The following is a 12,100-nucleotide window of genomic DNA, read 5'->3' as shown; positions in this document are numbered from 1 at the left end:
GTTTCCTCAGACATTTTATTCATGTTGAATACCTTTTTCAGTGGCGGCTATGTGAGTTATCCTACTATACTCAATCTGTGTAGCGTGTTAGACTTGTTAAAACATTGATGTTCGTTGCATATCCAGCTGAATGTGTGGTTTTTCTGACCCACTTTGATAAGAAGACTGGGAGACCTCTGCCCCTTTTCTAAGCAGTATGCCTCTTCTTTTAGAATTAAATGAATGCTGCAATGGTTGTGGTGTGTGTTGGTGTATACTTGAAGTGTCTCTACATTTGTGGGGTTTCCTTCCAGCCCCTTTTTCATGGAACACTAAAGAAATGTCTTTGAATGTCTGTGTTTTAGATTGTATTGGGCCCCAATCAATCCATATGTACAAAGTTATAATATATAATTGTAGGCCATTACCCTAATAACCTTCCAGGCTTTCCATCTAAGAAATAACTAAATTAAACTGTTGTTATTAAAATAATTTTAAAGACTATTTTTTCTTAGTAGATTCTGAATTTTGTAATTAAATGGGAACTCTTAACGACTTACTTGAAATGAGAGCCTATAAAATTGAAATAACTTAGTTTAAGAAGCGATCCAGATTTATAGTGGATTTAAATCAACTTCACTTAGACACTCATATTCAGCATTGCGTCTGGTTTTATATAGACCGTGAGAACTGTGTTGAGTACGGAAGAGGGGAAAATTCTCGAAGGCAATGGGGCTGAAGACTGTGTTTCCTGGCTACCGGTTGAGTCAGATCTCTCTTTTCTACCTTCACTAAGCAAAGAAAACGTTCTTTTCAGGTGGCAAACTTTGTTGATAAAGTTTAAAGGCATATTGTATTTTTATTTTTGTGAAAATAGAGATTAGGTAATCACATCTTCGTTCAAGTAATTCCTTCTGTGAATCTGAAGGAGCGATCAGTGCTTTACCTGTGAGTTTCCCCTGTCCCCAGCACACGCCGCCTCTGCTGCTGTTCCTGGAAATTGGTAAAGTGGATGCTTCCCTGCCATTTTACCAATAGTTTTGAAACCTTTTGGTCTCAGGGCCATAACTCTTAAAAATTATTGAACATCCCCAAAGAGCTTTTGTTTATATAACATGTTGGTCAGAATTTACTGTATTAGAAATTAATACTAAGTCATTTAAAAACTGTTTATTTAAATATAACAATAATAAACCCATTACATGTTAATACAAATACCATTTTTGATAAAAATAAGTGTTATCCAAAAACAGTGGGAAGAACATTATTTTATATTTTGCTCTTCTCTAATATCTGGCTTGAGAAGCAGTTGGAGTCTCCTGATTCTTTGTATGTGACGTAGCATGTAGACACTGGAAAACTCCACTGCGTACTTGTAAGATCATGGGTGGAACAGAGAACATTTGGTACTTCTGTGAAAATAGTTGAGACCTTGTGTTTTGGGGACCCTCAAGGGTCCTCAGACCAGACTTTGAAAACCACTGCACTGCACTTTAAATGTGTACATTTCTGGAACAACAGTGTTTAGTTGTAAACAGTACTCCCTGTACTAAGTTTTTTTGTTTACTTGGGAAAAATTGAAATGCCTGTTGAGATTGCAAATGTTAACATTGTTTTCTGGATTCTTCTATTTTTATTTGATAGTATTTTGATGCTAATGAAATTGGTGAATATCGCCTTTTTAAAAGGATATTATAAGTTCTGGTTCATGGTTATTGGTGTTTATTTTGGAATCATTTACTATTATGAAAGTTGTGTATTGGTTTTGAGGCACTATCAAATAGCTATTTAAAAACTTCAGTAGAACACCTTGAGGAAGGAAAGTTTATAGTTAATAACTTTAGTGCTCGTGCGCGCACACACATACATATACATGCATATATGTACACATACACACACATATATATGTATGTATGAAACATGGATTCCCCTAACATTACCCTCCAGGAAGCAACTAGTACAAGTAAAGGATGCTGTTTCCCCAGGGGCTTCTCACACCGTGTCCGTTGTAAAGCTAGCACTTGATGTTGCTTCTCACTGGAACAAAATGTTTTGAAATTCTTTTTTTTTATAAGAATTTTTTTTTTTAAATATATATTGATTTCAGAGAGAGGAAAGGAGAGGGAGAGAGAGAGAGAAACATCAATGATGAGAGAGTCATTGATCGGCTGCCTCCTGCACGCCCCCGACTGGGGATTGATTGAGCCCTCAACCTGGGCATCTGCCCTGACCGGGAATCGAACCCTGGTTGACATTCAGCCACTGAGCCATGCCCTGCCGGGCTGAAATTCTTTCAAAGAATAGTGACTTTAAAAAATGTTTTAAAGTAAATTATATATTTTTTTGACAGTATTACAGATGCTCCCCCAATTCCCCCCCTTAGCTCCCCTCCTCCCAGCCCCTGCCCCACCCCAGACCTTCAACACACGAAGAATAGTGAAGGACAGTGCCTTTCTAAGAGGTGGTTTAAGATCCGTGGTCACCATGTGTGCTGGCTTTGTTGCTGCTCTTGGCGAACTGTAAGACGTTCTTTCTGAGATGTTTCCCTCCCCTGCGCCTTGGCGCTTGGCCCGTTGTCCATGTTTGTGCGCCTGCACCACACTCGTGTTCAGAGTGACTCACCTCATCTTTGGCCTCCACTCGCAGTTTCAGACTTACATTAGAAAATTAATCTTTAGGGAACCATTGTAAAAATATGTTTTTAAAAAAGTAACGAGTTCAGCCCAGCACTTGTGACTCTGTGGTTGAGCATCAACCTATGAACCAAGAGGTCACCAGTTCCATTCCTGGAGAGGGCACATCCCCGGGTTGGGGGCTCGACCCCCAGGAGGGGGCGTGCTGGGGGCAGCTGATCGATGTTTCTCTCTGTGCCCCTCTCCCTTCCTCTCTCAAATCAATAAACACATTTTTAGAAAAATGATGACTTCAAAGTAATGTGGTATCATGGGGTGTGGTTTATTAAGCCCTTTCAATGTGTCAGAAACTCGCTAAGTGCTTTTCATTCAGTCCTTAAAGTGGACTGGTACCTAAAGGAAGGAAGCAGGGCATAAAGAGGCCAAGCTAACGCCAGCTTTTGTTCGGGGAGCAAATATTTTGTCGAATTAAAATGCTATCACATTTATGTGTAAGATTTAAGAAAAATCTTTTTCAATTCCAAGAGTTTGTATATCCTGTGTATCTAATAAAACTTAGTCATTTAATTTGGGTTCTATTTATAGTTTGATGAAATCAGTACAGTTTATTCTTTAGGGATTGATTTAAACTTTATAAGTAAATGGATAATTAGTGGAGCATGTTTAAGCTAAAGAGATCTTTAAAGTATCACAGTTTGTGAAACATTCTAACTTTATCAATATAGTTTGTTTCCTAGACAGTTTTTAAATGTGTAAAATATGCTGTTGGTAAACTTTGTATTAAGTTAGCCTATTGCATTGAATGGATTCTCATTAGTTAAAATATTTTGGTATATTTTATTTTTGTGTGTTTTGTTTTATTTTTAAGTTTATCTTTATTGCTGAAAGTATTGCGGATGTCCCCTTTTTTCCCCATTGACCCCCTCCCCTCCCTTGGCCTTCCCCACACTGTCGTCTGTGTCCATGGGTTATGCATATGTGCATATAAACTCTTTGGTTCCTCTCTCCCCACCCACCCATCCCTGCCTTCCCGCTGAGATTCCTCAGTCTGGTCCATGCTTCTATGTCACTGTATTTTAAAATGTCATGTCATTAATTAACATTTTTATGCGGTGTATTTGGACAGGCGAATATATGACCAAGATGTAATTGAGTGTTTTGCTGGTGAATGTTTAACAACTGTTCTCATGAAAAGTGCCCTGTTTTGTAGTGTTTACCGATTGAGATTGATAGTTGTGTTGTTGATGCTGTCGCCGTGGCTGATTTCACCTACCAGTCTGACACCAAACTTAGAGTTAGAAAGAGAGAACGTACCAGCAGCTCTCCCAGGCTTTTGCAAGCCAGCTGCGGGATAGCACTGACATGTAATTCCACAAATCATTCCTTAAATGTATTCGTTATTTGGTGATTGTATACAATATTTGAAGTCTGTTGTTTTAAATTGTTGTTAGTTCAGCCACATTTGGACAGTAACTCATTTCTAGAAGCATACCGGGGCCTGAGGTATTTAATCTGGAAAGACCCAAGTACTGGCAACCCTCGTTTTAAAAAGTTCCGTCTTGGGCTAATGTAGGGGTTGCACATTCATGGCATATACTCTTGAGTTCTGTCTGCAGTCGTGTTTTGTTCCACAGTGTTTCAGAAACTTGGGTTTTGAATAGTTTTAAGGGAGTATGTGCTCTTAGGTGGCCAGTAGCCTACCACTCCCAGCTTTCTAAGCCTCAAACTTCAAAAATGAGTTGTAAGGCCTGTCAGTTGGCAAATCTTGAGTTGACATAAAAGGGCTCTTATGCTTCCTCCTATTCTGATTTTGGGGTCAGTCTTGTAGGATTTCTTTTTTTTTTTTAAATATATCTTTATTGATTTCAGAGAGGAAAGGAGAGGGAGAGAGAGAGACAGAAACATCAATGATGAGAGAGTCATTGATTGAGCCCGCAACCTGGGCATGTGCCCTGACCGGAATCGAACCCCGATTGCCTGGATCCCAGGTCGATGCTCAACCGCCGAGCCACGCCCGGCCAGGCTAGGATTTCAATTTATGATATTTTTCCAGTGAAGGCTTTTGCCAAGAATGTATTTTCTTTTGAACGTGATGACCTCTGTGCATTCTGCTGATTTTTTGCCAATGGGAAAGAACTCGGCATCTCTTGAAATCAGGTCTTGAAGCTTGTTGGACTCGAGGGCTGTGGAGTGAGTGACAGTCGGGTGTTACCGTCAGGCTTTGGGTGAAGGAGAAGTGGCCCTGGGTAGAATGCTTCAGTGGCGGGTTTAAATGCCCATTGATCTTTTTTTTAAAAATTGGTTCTTTGGAATCTTGAGTAGATGTTACCCAAGTTGCAGTTTAAACAAGATTTAAACTAAATTCTCCACATTTCCCCTCCATGTTGAGTAGAGGGACAGGGGAAGCAAACACCAAGGAACCTTCTAATTTTGACTAAACGACAGCAAAGGACTGTAAGCGGATGTAGAAGGCTGTGGGTACAATCAATAGCAAAATAATTCGTGCCTACGATTTTTAAAAGCCATGTAGTGTACAAAGGGTGTGAAGTAGAAAGTGCCTCCTTCCTGGGGCCGCGTCCCTGTCTGCAGAGGAAGTGTCGCCCGGCGCAGTCTTTCAGAGATGTTACTTCTTTCACATACCTGTGTTTAATCCATGCCTCATGCCCCCTTGTTTCAGACTACAGCTTTGGACCTTGGACCTTGGTTCTCTCTCACCTGGTTAGCCTCCTGTGTCACCACGCCCAGGTCTCGCTCATGTTAGTGGTGCCAGCGTTTCACTATGTGGGTGTCCCTTTCGCGGAGCGCTAGTTTGTAGGTTTTTCTACTAAAGCCAGTGTTTCGATGAGATGTCCTTATGCGCACGTGAAGATGACGCGATTCTGCCTGGCTGGGGACTCCGTGGAACGCACTATTTTGAGGCTCACCAGCTGTTTAAGTACAAATTTGTGCTTCCACTTAGGAAATTGTTTTATCTGAGAAAGGAAAGGAGGATTCAAACTGACCACCTTAAAATGTTTGGGGAAATCCTGTGCTTTTTCATTGAACCCAGAGAACGGTCAGCCCCTTAAGGGACCGGGCAAGGCCACCTTTGTTCCGCACCTTGATTTCGCCGTTGCCAGTCCCCAGAACTTCTACAAGGACAGTTGGGAACCGTTTGCTTACTGCTGTGGGTATTGTGCCTTATCTGCATTACCTTAGAGTGTATCATATTTTAAAAAGAAAAATACTATTTGTGAATATCTTCACACAACCACGGGCTTTATTCATTTCTCCAAAATTAGCTCTGCCTTAGGAAGCAAGACTTGGGTAATAACTGAGAAGTTCGGCTTTTCATTCCTTCCCAGGTTCGAGTCCAGGGAGTCCTCTGCGCGGATCTACCTTTAGTCGAGGGCGGGGTTGCTTCTGGAGTGGTGCGTTTGTGAGAAATGGGAGCCTAAGAATTGACGGAAAAGGGCCTTAGCACCTGGAGCCAGGGGACTTGCTGAGGAGCGTGTGTCCTTCAGGCTGTGGGAAGTGCCCAGGCTTCGGGCAGGAGGAGGTTGGGGCGACGGAGCCTGAAGGCCGAGTCCTGTGTTCGCGTATAAGCCCCTTCAGTGTGGCGGGTGAGTTAGGTTAAGAAGGTCCTCTTCGAGGCGAAATACTGTTGGAAGAACTTTTTCAAAATACAGACTCCCGGGTTCGTGTGCCACTTGAGGAAGCCGCCTTGCCTTTGTCACGTAATCTTAGCGGGACATGGGGAACGTTGGGAGAACAGCCGAGTCTCTCTCCTTAGGTGTTTCTGTAAAAGCTTATGTACTTGCACCCTAAGCTTTCTGTTCCATTAAATTAATAACTGTCTTTGTCACTTTTGGTCTGATTTTTAAATGACAAAACCTTTATTTTTAAAAAAGCTGTTTGTTACTGAACTTCCAGTATTGATGTCCCCCCTGCCCCCAGGACATTTTTTTTTTGATCGACGTTGGTCTGGCTTGGTTTTAAGAGTATTTAATTGTAATAGAGCTTTTCCTGCTCTATGACCTTTAGGAAATTAATAGGTGAACAGTGAGCCGTCCCTCAGTGCTTCGCTCTCCCAATGTTATGTCCTGGTAATGATCACAGTTATTTGTTGTGTATCCATCCCAAACGTTCTATAGGTTTTTGTTAGGTAATTTTCATTAATCATTACCAGAACCCAGAAATCACTTTCCTTAGAATCCGCATTTCCACCACCGTTTATTTTAGAACTACTTATTTTAGTCTCCCTTGTTCAAAGTGAGGAAAGGACGCAAATTCTTTTTATCAATATTTTTTAAGTGGTGCGCTAACTACTTTTACTGAACTCTAGGGCTGAAGCTCTGGAAGGTAGTAATCCAAAGTCAAGGTGCCCACGTTCCAGTTTTAAGCTCCGCCGCTAACTGGCGCTGGAGCAGGTCACTTAGATGCTTCCAGTCACCCGACTTTAAAACGAGGTCCTCCGAGTGGCAGAACTTGGGTCTCAGCAGCCACGTGGGATACGTGCCCGCTTAGGGTGATGAGCTTTGGGATTCGCAATTAAACACCTCAGAACAGCAGCGTTTAGGTTGAACATAGGACACTGGGTTTTTGTAGATAAACACCAGCTCTCAACAGTCTAGTTTAATACTGTGGCCACTATTGATTACCAGCTTTGTAACACCCATTTCATGTAATTGATGTCATTTAATGACTGCGACACTGCTGCTTCCAGGCAGTAGTTGTCACAGGGACACTGACATTTAGGTGTTTACTTGGCCAAGATTATTATGTCTCACTTTAAAATTCTCCCATTTATGTTGAATCACTACTTGGAAACTCCTGGTTCCAGCAGTGTTAATAAGTGTTTGGGTTTAAAAAACTTGTTTCACCACCATTAATAGAAGTTAAAAAAAATACAGCCTTCCTAACTGGAAGCATGCTTATTTTTTCTGGTTGTGAAAATCATACATGCTTGTAAAGAAAGTGAAAGTAGAATCGCTTTTGTAAACGAGTCCTGTGCAAATGTAAGTACTGGGTTGCGTCCCCCGGGCGGTCCGTAGAAAGGCCTCGGGACGGAGGCCTGCCCTGCTCCCCTTCCCTTCAGTATGTCGTGGGTTTTCCTTCAAGCACACATTTCCGCTGTCCAGCGATGCTTCGGTGAGGGGCCCTCACCCTCTGGTCACAGTTGAGGTGGTTTCCGACCCTGCAGCCTCAGAAAGGCCGCCTGTGGTGCCGCTCCGGCCTCGCCTCCTGGCGTAGACACGGAGCCGCCGCGCCAGCAGCTCGTCGCGGACATTCTGTCGCTGCGCGGTCTTCGTGGGCATTGGTCACTCTTCATAATTTAAATGTTAACCGAATGCCTTGCTGGGTGTAACCGCTCACTTGTATTATATCTTGAAATAAATTCCTATGAAATCGCACTACGGGCTCATGAGCATTAACGCTTCGCGCGCTCAGCTAAGTCGCCGCTTAAGCGGTGGTTTGAGTTTCGCAGGTGCCCGGGCCCGGGCCGCCCCTCGGGGGCTCAGGGCAGGGCGGCCGCTCCTGCGTTTCCTCCTCTGGTCCCTGCGCCGCGCTCGCCCCAGACCGCCGGTCACGTTTCCTCATCGGAGTCGTCTGAGGAGTCGTGCGGGAGTAACGACTGGGCGGCCTGAACTCACACCTTCATTCCTCACGTTGCGCGTGGTCTCGGAGCCACAGAAGCGCCCACGAGGACTTTCCTGTGTCGATGTCCCAGCTTGGCCGCTTCGCCTCCCGTGTTTCCTGAGCTTCCGTCGCCTGCGCCGGTGACCTCCAGAAGCTCGGAGACGACCCCAGGCCGGCTGGGTGCCCGGACGGGAACCGTTGCTTTGTTCGGGTGACCCTGGCCGTGGTGGCGCCACGGGCTGGCCGCTCCCTGCTGTTTTAGGTGATGTGCATGTCTTGAAAAGTGTCCCGGTTCGAACACTTCCTGGAAGACACACTGTGCTTCGGGTTTGCGTTTCGCTGGTGGCTTAGGCGAGTTTCTGTGATGAACGTCTCCCGCAGCCGAATGACACGGCTGAAACGCATACTCTGCGGAGAAGGGGAGGGTCAGGTCTGTGTGACCCGCACGCCTCACGTCCGGTGCCCGGGCTCGCTGCCTCGTCAGGGGCTTTGACTTGGCTCGTGGTGATGTGACCGCCTGCTGTCCCCTGGGAAGAGGCGAAGTCATTGGTTCATCAGATCCGATGGATGCCCTGCCCTGTGAAAGCGCCTGAGGTCCTGCCGCCGCGAGGGCCCTGGCACGGGCGCAGCCTGGCACGGACACGCCGCTCAGCCTGCACGGGGCAGGTGCCCGCGCGGCCGGGGGCCGTCAGGCGTGCGAGTGGCCTTCCTGTCGTCGGTTCAGTGGCCGTTCTGAGGTCAGGTTTAGGCTGAGATTTTTTTTCATGGATGTGCAGCTGCTCCCACATCATCTGCTGAAAAGATGACTCTTCCATTGAATTACGTGTTCTCCTCTGTTAGAAATCAGGTGGGCCTGTTTGTGGGGGTCCTCCCCTGGACCCCTGTTCTGTTCCCTCGGTCTGCGTGTGTCCCTCCCCCATCCCACCCTGTCTTGATTACCTATCTATTTAATAATAATAGACATCAGGTAGAGTGATTCTGTTCTAGCTATTATAGGTCCTGTGCTTGTCCAATAAACTATTTTTTTAATTGAGTTTATTTGGTGACATTGGTTAATAAAATTCTTAGGTTTCCGGTGCACCGTCGTATAACACGGCATCCCTGTGTTGTGTTGTATTTTCACCACCCCAGGCCAGGTCTTTCCATCGCCATTTATCCCCCCTTTACCCTCTCCTGCCCGCCTTTCCCTCTGGTGATCACCATGCTGTCGCCTGTATCTGTAAGTTGTTTTGTTGTGTGTGTTTTGGGGTGTTTTGCTTAATCCCTTCACCTTTATCCCCCAGCCCCCCGACTCCCCTCCCCTGACAGCTGTCAGTCTGTTCTCTGTATCTGTGAGTCTATTTCTATTTTGTTAGTTTATTTTGTTCATTGTATTCCCATGTAAGTGAAACCACATGGTGTTTGTCTTTCTCTGACTGGCTCTTTCACTTACCCTCAGGGTCCGTCCATGTTGTGGCAAAGGGAAGATTTCCTTTCCTTGGCCGTGTGGTATCCATGGTGTAAACGTCCCACAGCTGTTCTTACCCGCTCGTCTGTTGATGGGCACTTGAGCTCTTTCTAGGTCTTGGCTGTTGTAAATAACACTGCAATGAGCAGGGGTGCATATTTTCTTTCAAGTCAGTGTTTTGGGAGCAAGGTATTTAGAGAAAGAGATGTTGATGTTCAGATGGCCACACTGCTCTCTGTATTAGCTTTTTTTTTTTTTAAGTTATGTCTATTGATTTTAGGGAGAGGAAGGGAGAGGGGGAGAGAGAGAGAAACATCAGTGATGAGAGAGTCACTGATCGGCTGCCTCCTGCACGCCCCCAACTGGGGACGGAGCCCGCAACCCGGCATGTGCCCTGACCAGGAATCGAACCCTGATCTCCTGGGTCCTAGGTCGATGCTCAGCCACTGAGCCACGCCCGGCCGGGCTGTATTAGCTATTTTTGGCTCTTCAAATATGTCTAGAATTAGGCAGCTGGTCACTGAGGAAAACCAGCAGCTGTGAGGCCAAGAATTGTTACTATATTTCTTACTGTATAACTAACTGGCATCATAAAAGGCGTGCCACTCGTGGTGTCGTTAGGGTGATCACACTTTCAGCCCCCAAACTGGGCATTATGGTTGAGTAAACAGGCTCCGAGTTGTTATCTGTTCATAATGAAAACTATGAATGTGTTAAGATGTGAGCCCAGAACAGGGTAGTTACTAGGAAACACTGTGTTTTGGGTTTTATTGTGCAAATTTGTCAGGCGATAAAGTCTGAGCCAGAAAAGATGCTGCTTTCAAAATAATAAATGTCAGCTCATAGCTGTAAGAAAATACGTGGAAAGAAAATACTGAAGACAAAGTAAACATAAGAAAAGCGACTGAATACAGAATAGTAAAAAGTTATCTTCCTATTTAAAAGAAATCACCGGGACTACCCACTGTGAATGTGTTCCTGTGCTTTTCTAAATCCACCATCAAAGTCTGAACGTGGGTGGCCCCGGGGGCTCTCACCGACTCGGGTGGAAGCGAGTTCAGTGTCCAGTAGGTTTGACCCACTGAGAGTCGCCGGATCATGACCGATTGACGCCTCCGAGAAGATGTAGATAAAAAAGACTGTTCAGCTTAATTTAAGTGGGTTCCTTTCAAACATGTTTGAATGGTTTTGAGTTGTGTGCTGTAACATCCCTCGGGACTAGTGTTCTACCAAACAAATTCAGGGAAGCCTCCTGTGGCCAGTGGTCTACGTGAGTCCTGAGCTAATGCTGCAGAATTCAGCCTCAGATGAGGGAGCCCCCAAAAGGGACAGGGGAGCTTCCTAGGGCCTCAAACCCCACCTCATGGTTGCCTTGTCGCCTGCCCCGTGATCAACACTGACCTACGGAGTGACTCATGCAAGAAGAATCAGTCACGAGGCGGGAAGGTGAGGCAGCCCGAGAGTGAAGCTGGAGCCTTGGGCTTCCCGAGTGGGGTGATTTTTATAATTCACTGGATGAGTTCTCGGTTTGCAGTCAGGGCATCTATCCCAGGTAGAAAAAAGAGATGTATCCACTAGTTCAGATATATGTGGCCCCAGTAGCGATATTGGAAGTTACCGTCTTTATTTAAGTTTGTATGTTTTCCTACTGAAGGGACCTGAGGAACGTTCCTTGGAGAGGTGTCAGGGGAACACATGATGCCCCTGGGAAAACAGTGAGCAAGGAAAATGTCAAGGGACAGATGGATGTCCCTGGCCCATCTTTCCCAAGACAGGCTCTATTTGAAAATAGGGACAGGTCCTTTGCTAAATATTCCCACTGGGTAAGACAGAGGTAAATTTAGCTAAACTAAAAATAGCTAATTTAATAAGACTGAAGGTATCTAGTAAAGAAATAAACAAGAGGAGCCTGAAGTTTTCCTACAGAAACAAATAATAACAAGGAAGCGGTCATGTGTCTTCCCCCTCCCCTCCCGAGTGGGTATATAAGGGCTCCCCCAGCAGAAGGGCCTCAGACCTCCCTCACCTCCTGACTCTCTCTCTTCACCTCTCCTGAGTCCTCTCTACTGACACCATGGGGTGCTGTGGCTGTGGTGGCTGTGGTGGTGGCTGCGGTGGTGGCTGCGGTGGTGGCTGCGGTGGTGGCTGCGGTGGTGGCTGTGGCGGCTGTGGTGGTGGCTGTGGTGGTGGCTGTGGTGGCTGCACCACCTGCAGGTGCTACCGGGTGGGCTGCTGCTCTGGCTGCTGCCCCGGCTGCCGTGGCTGCTGTGGGGGCTGCTGCAGTGTCCCCGTGGTCTGCTGCTGCCGCCGCTCCTGTGGCTGCGGCTCCTGTGGCTGCAGCTCCTGTGGCTGTGGCTCCTGTGGCTGTGGGAAGGGCTGCTGCCAGCAGAAGTGCTGCTGCCAGAGGCAATGCTGCTGCTAG

At 45.8% G+C, this 12,100-nt stretch overlaps 1 protein-coding gene across 1 annotated transcript; it reads left to right on the top strand.

The window, feature by feature from the left end:
* Positions 1-11,752: 11,752 nt before the first annotated feature.
* LOC308559487 (small cysteine and glycine repeat-containing protein 10-like) lies at positions 11,753-12,100 on the top strand (the record flags this gene model as incomplete). The annotated part of the gene is made up of 1 exon (XM_081142276.1): positions 11,753-12,100. One exon carries the CDS (start codon positions 11,753-11,755, stop codon positions 12,098-12,100), a length of 348 nt encoding a protein of 115 aa, XP_080998402.1.

The sequence above is a fragment of the Miniopterus schreibersii genome (assembly GCF_964146895.1).
Source record: "Miniopterus schreibersii genome assembly, chromosome: 7".
In the NCBI taxonomy this organism is placed as follows: domain Eukaryota; kingdom Metazoa; phylum Chordata; class Mammalia; order Chiroptera; family Miniopteridae; genus Miniopterus; species Miniopterus schreibersii.
Note: the sequence above shows the minus strand (reverse complement) of the source record. Positions and strands in the feature narration are given on the sequence as shown.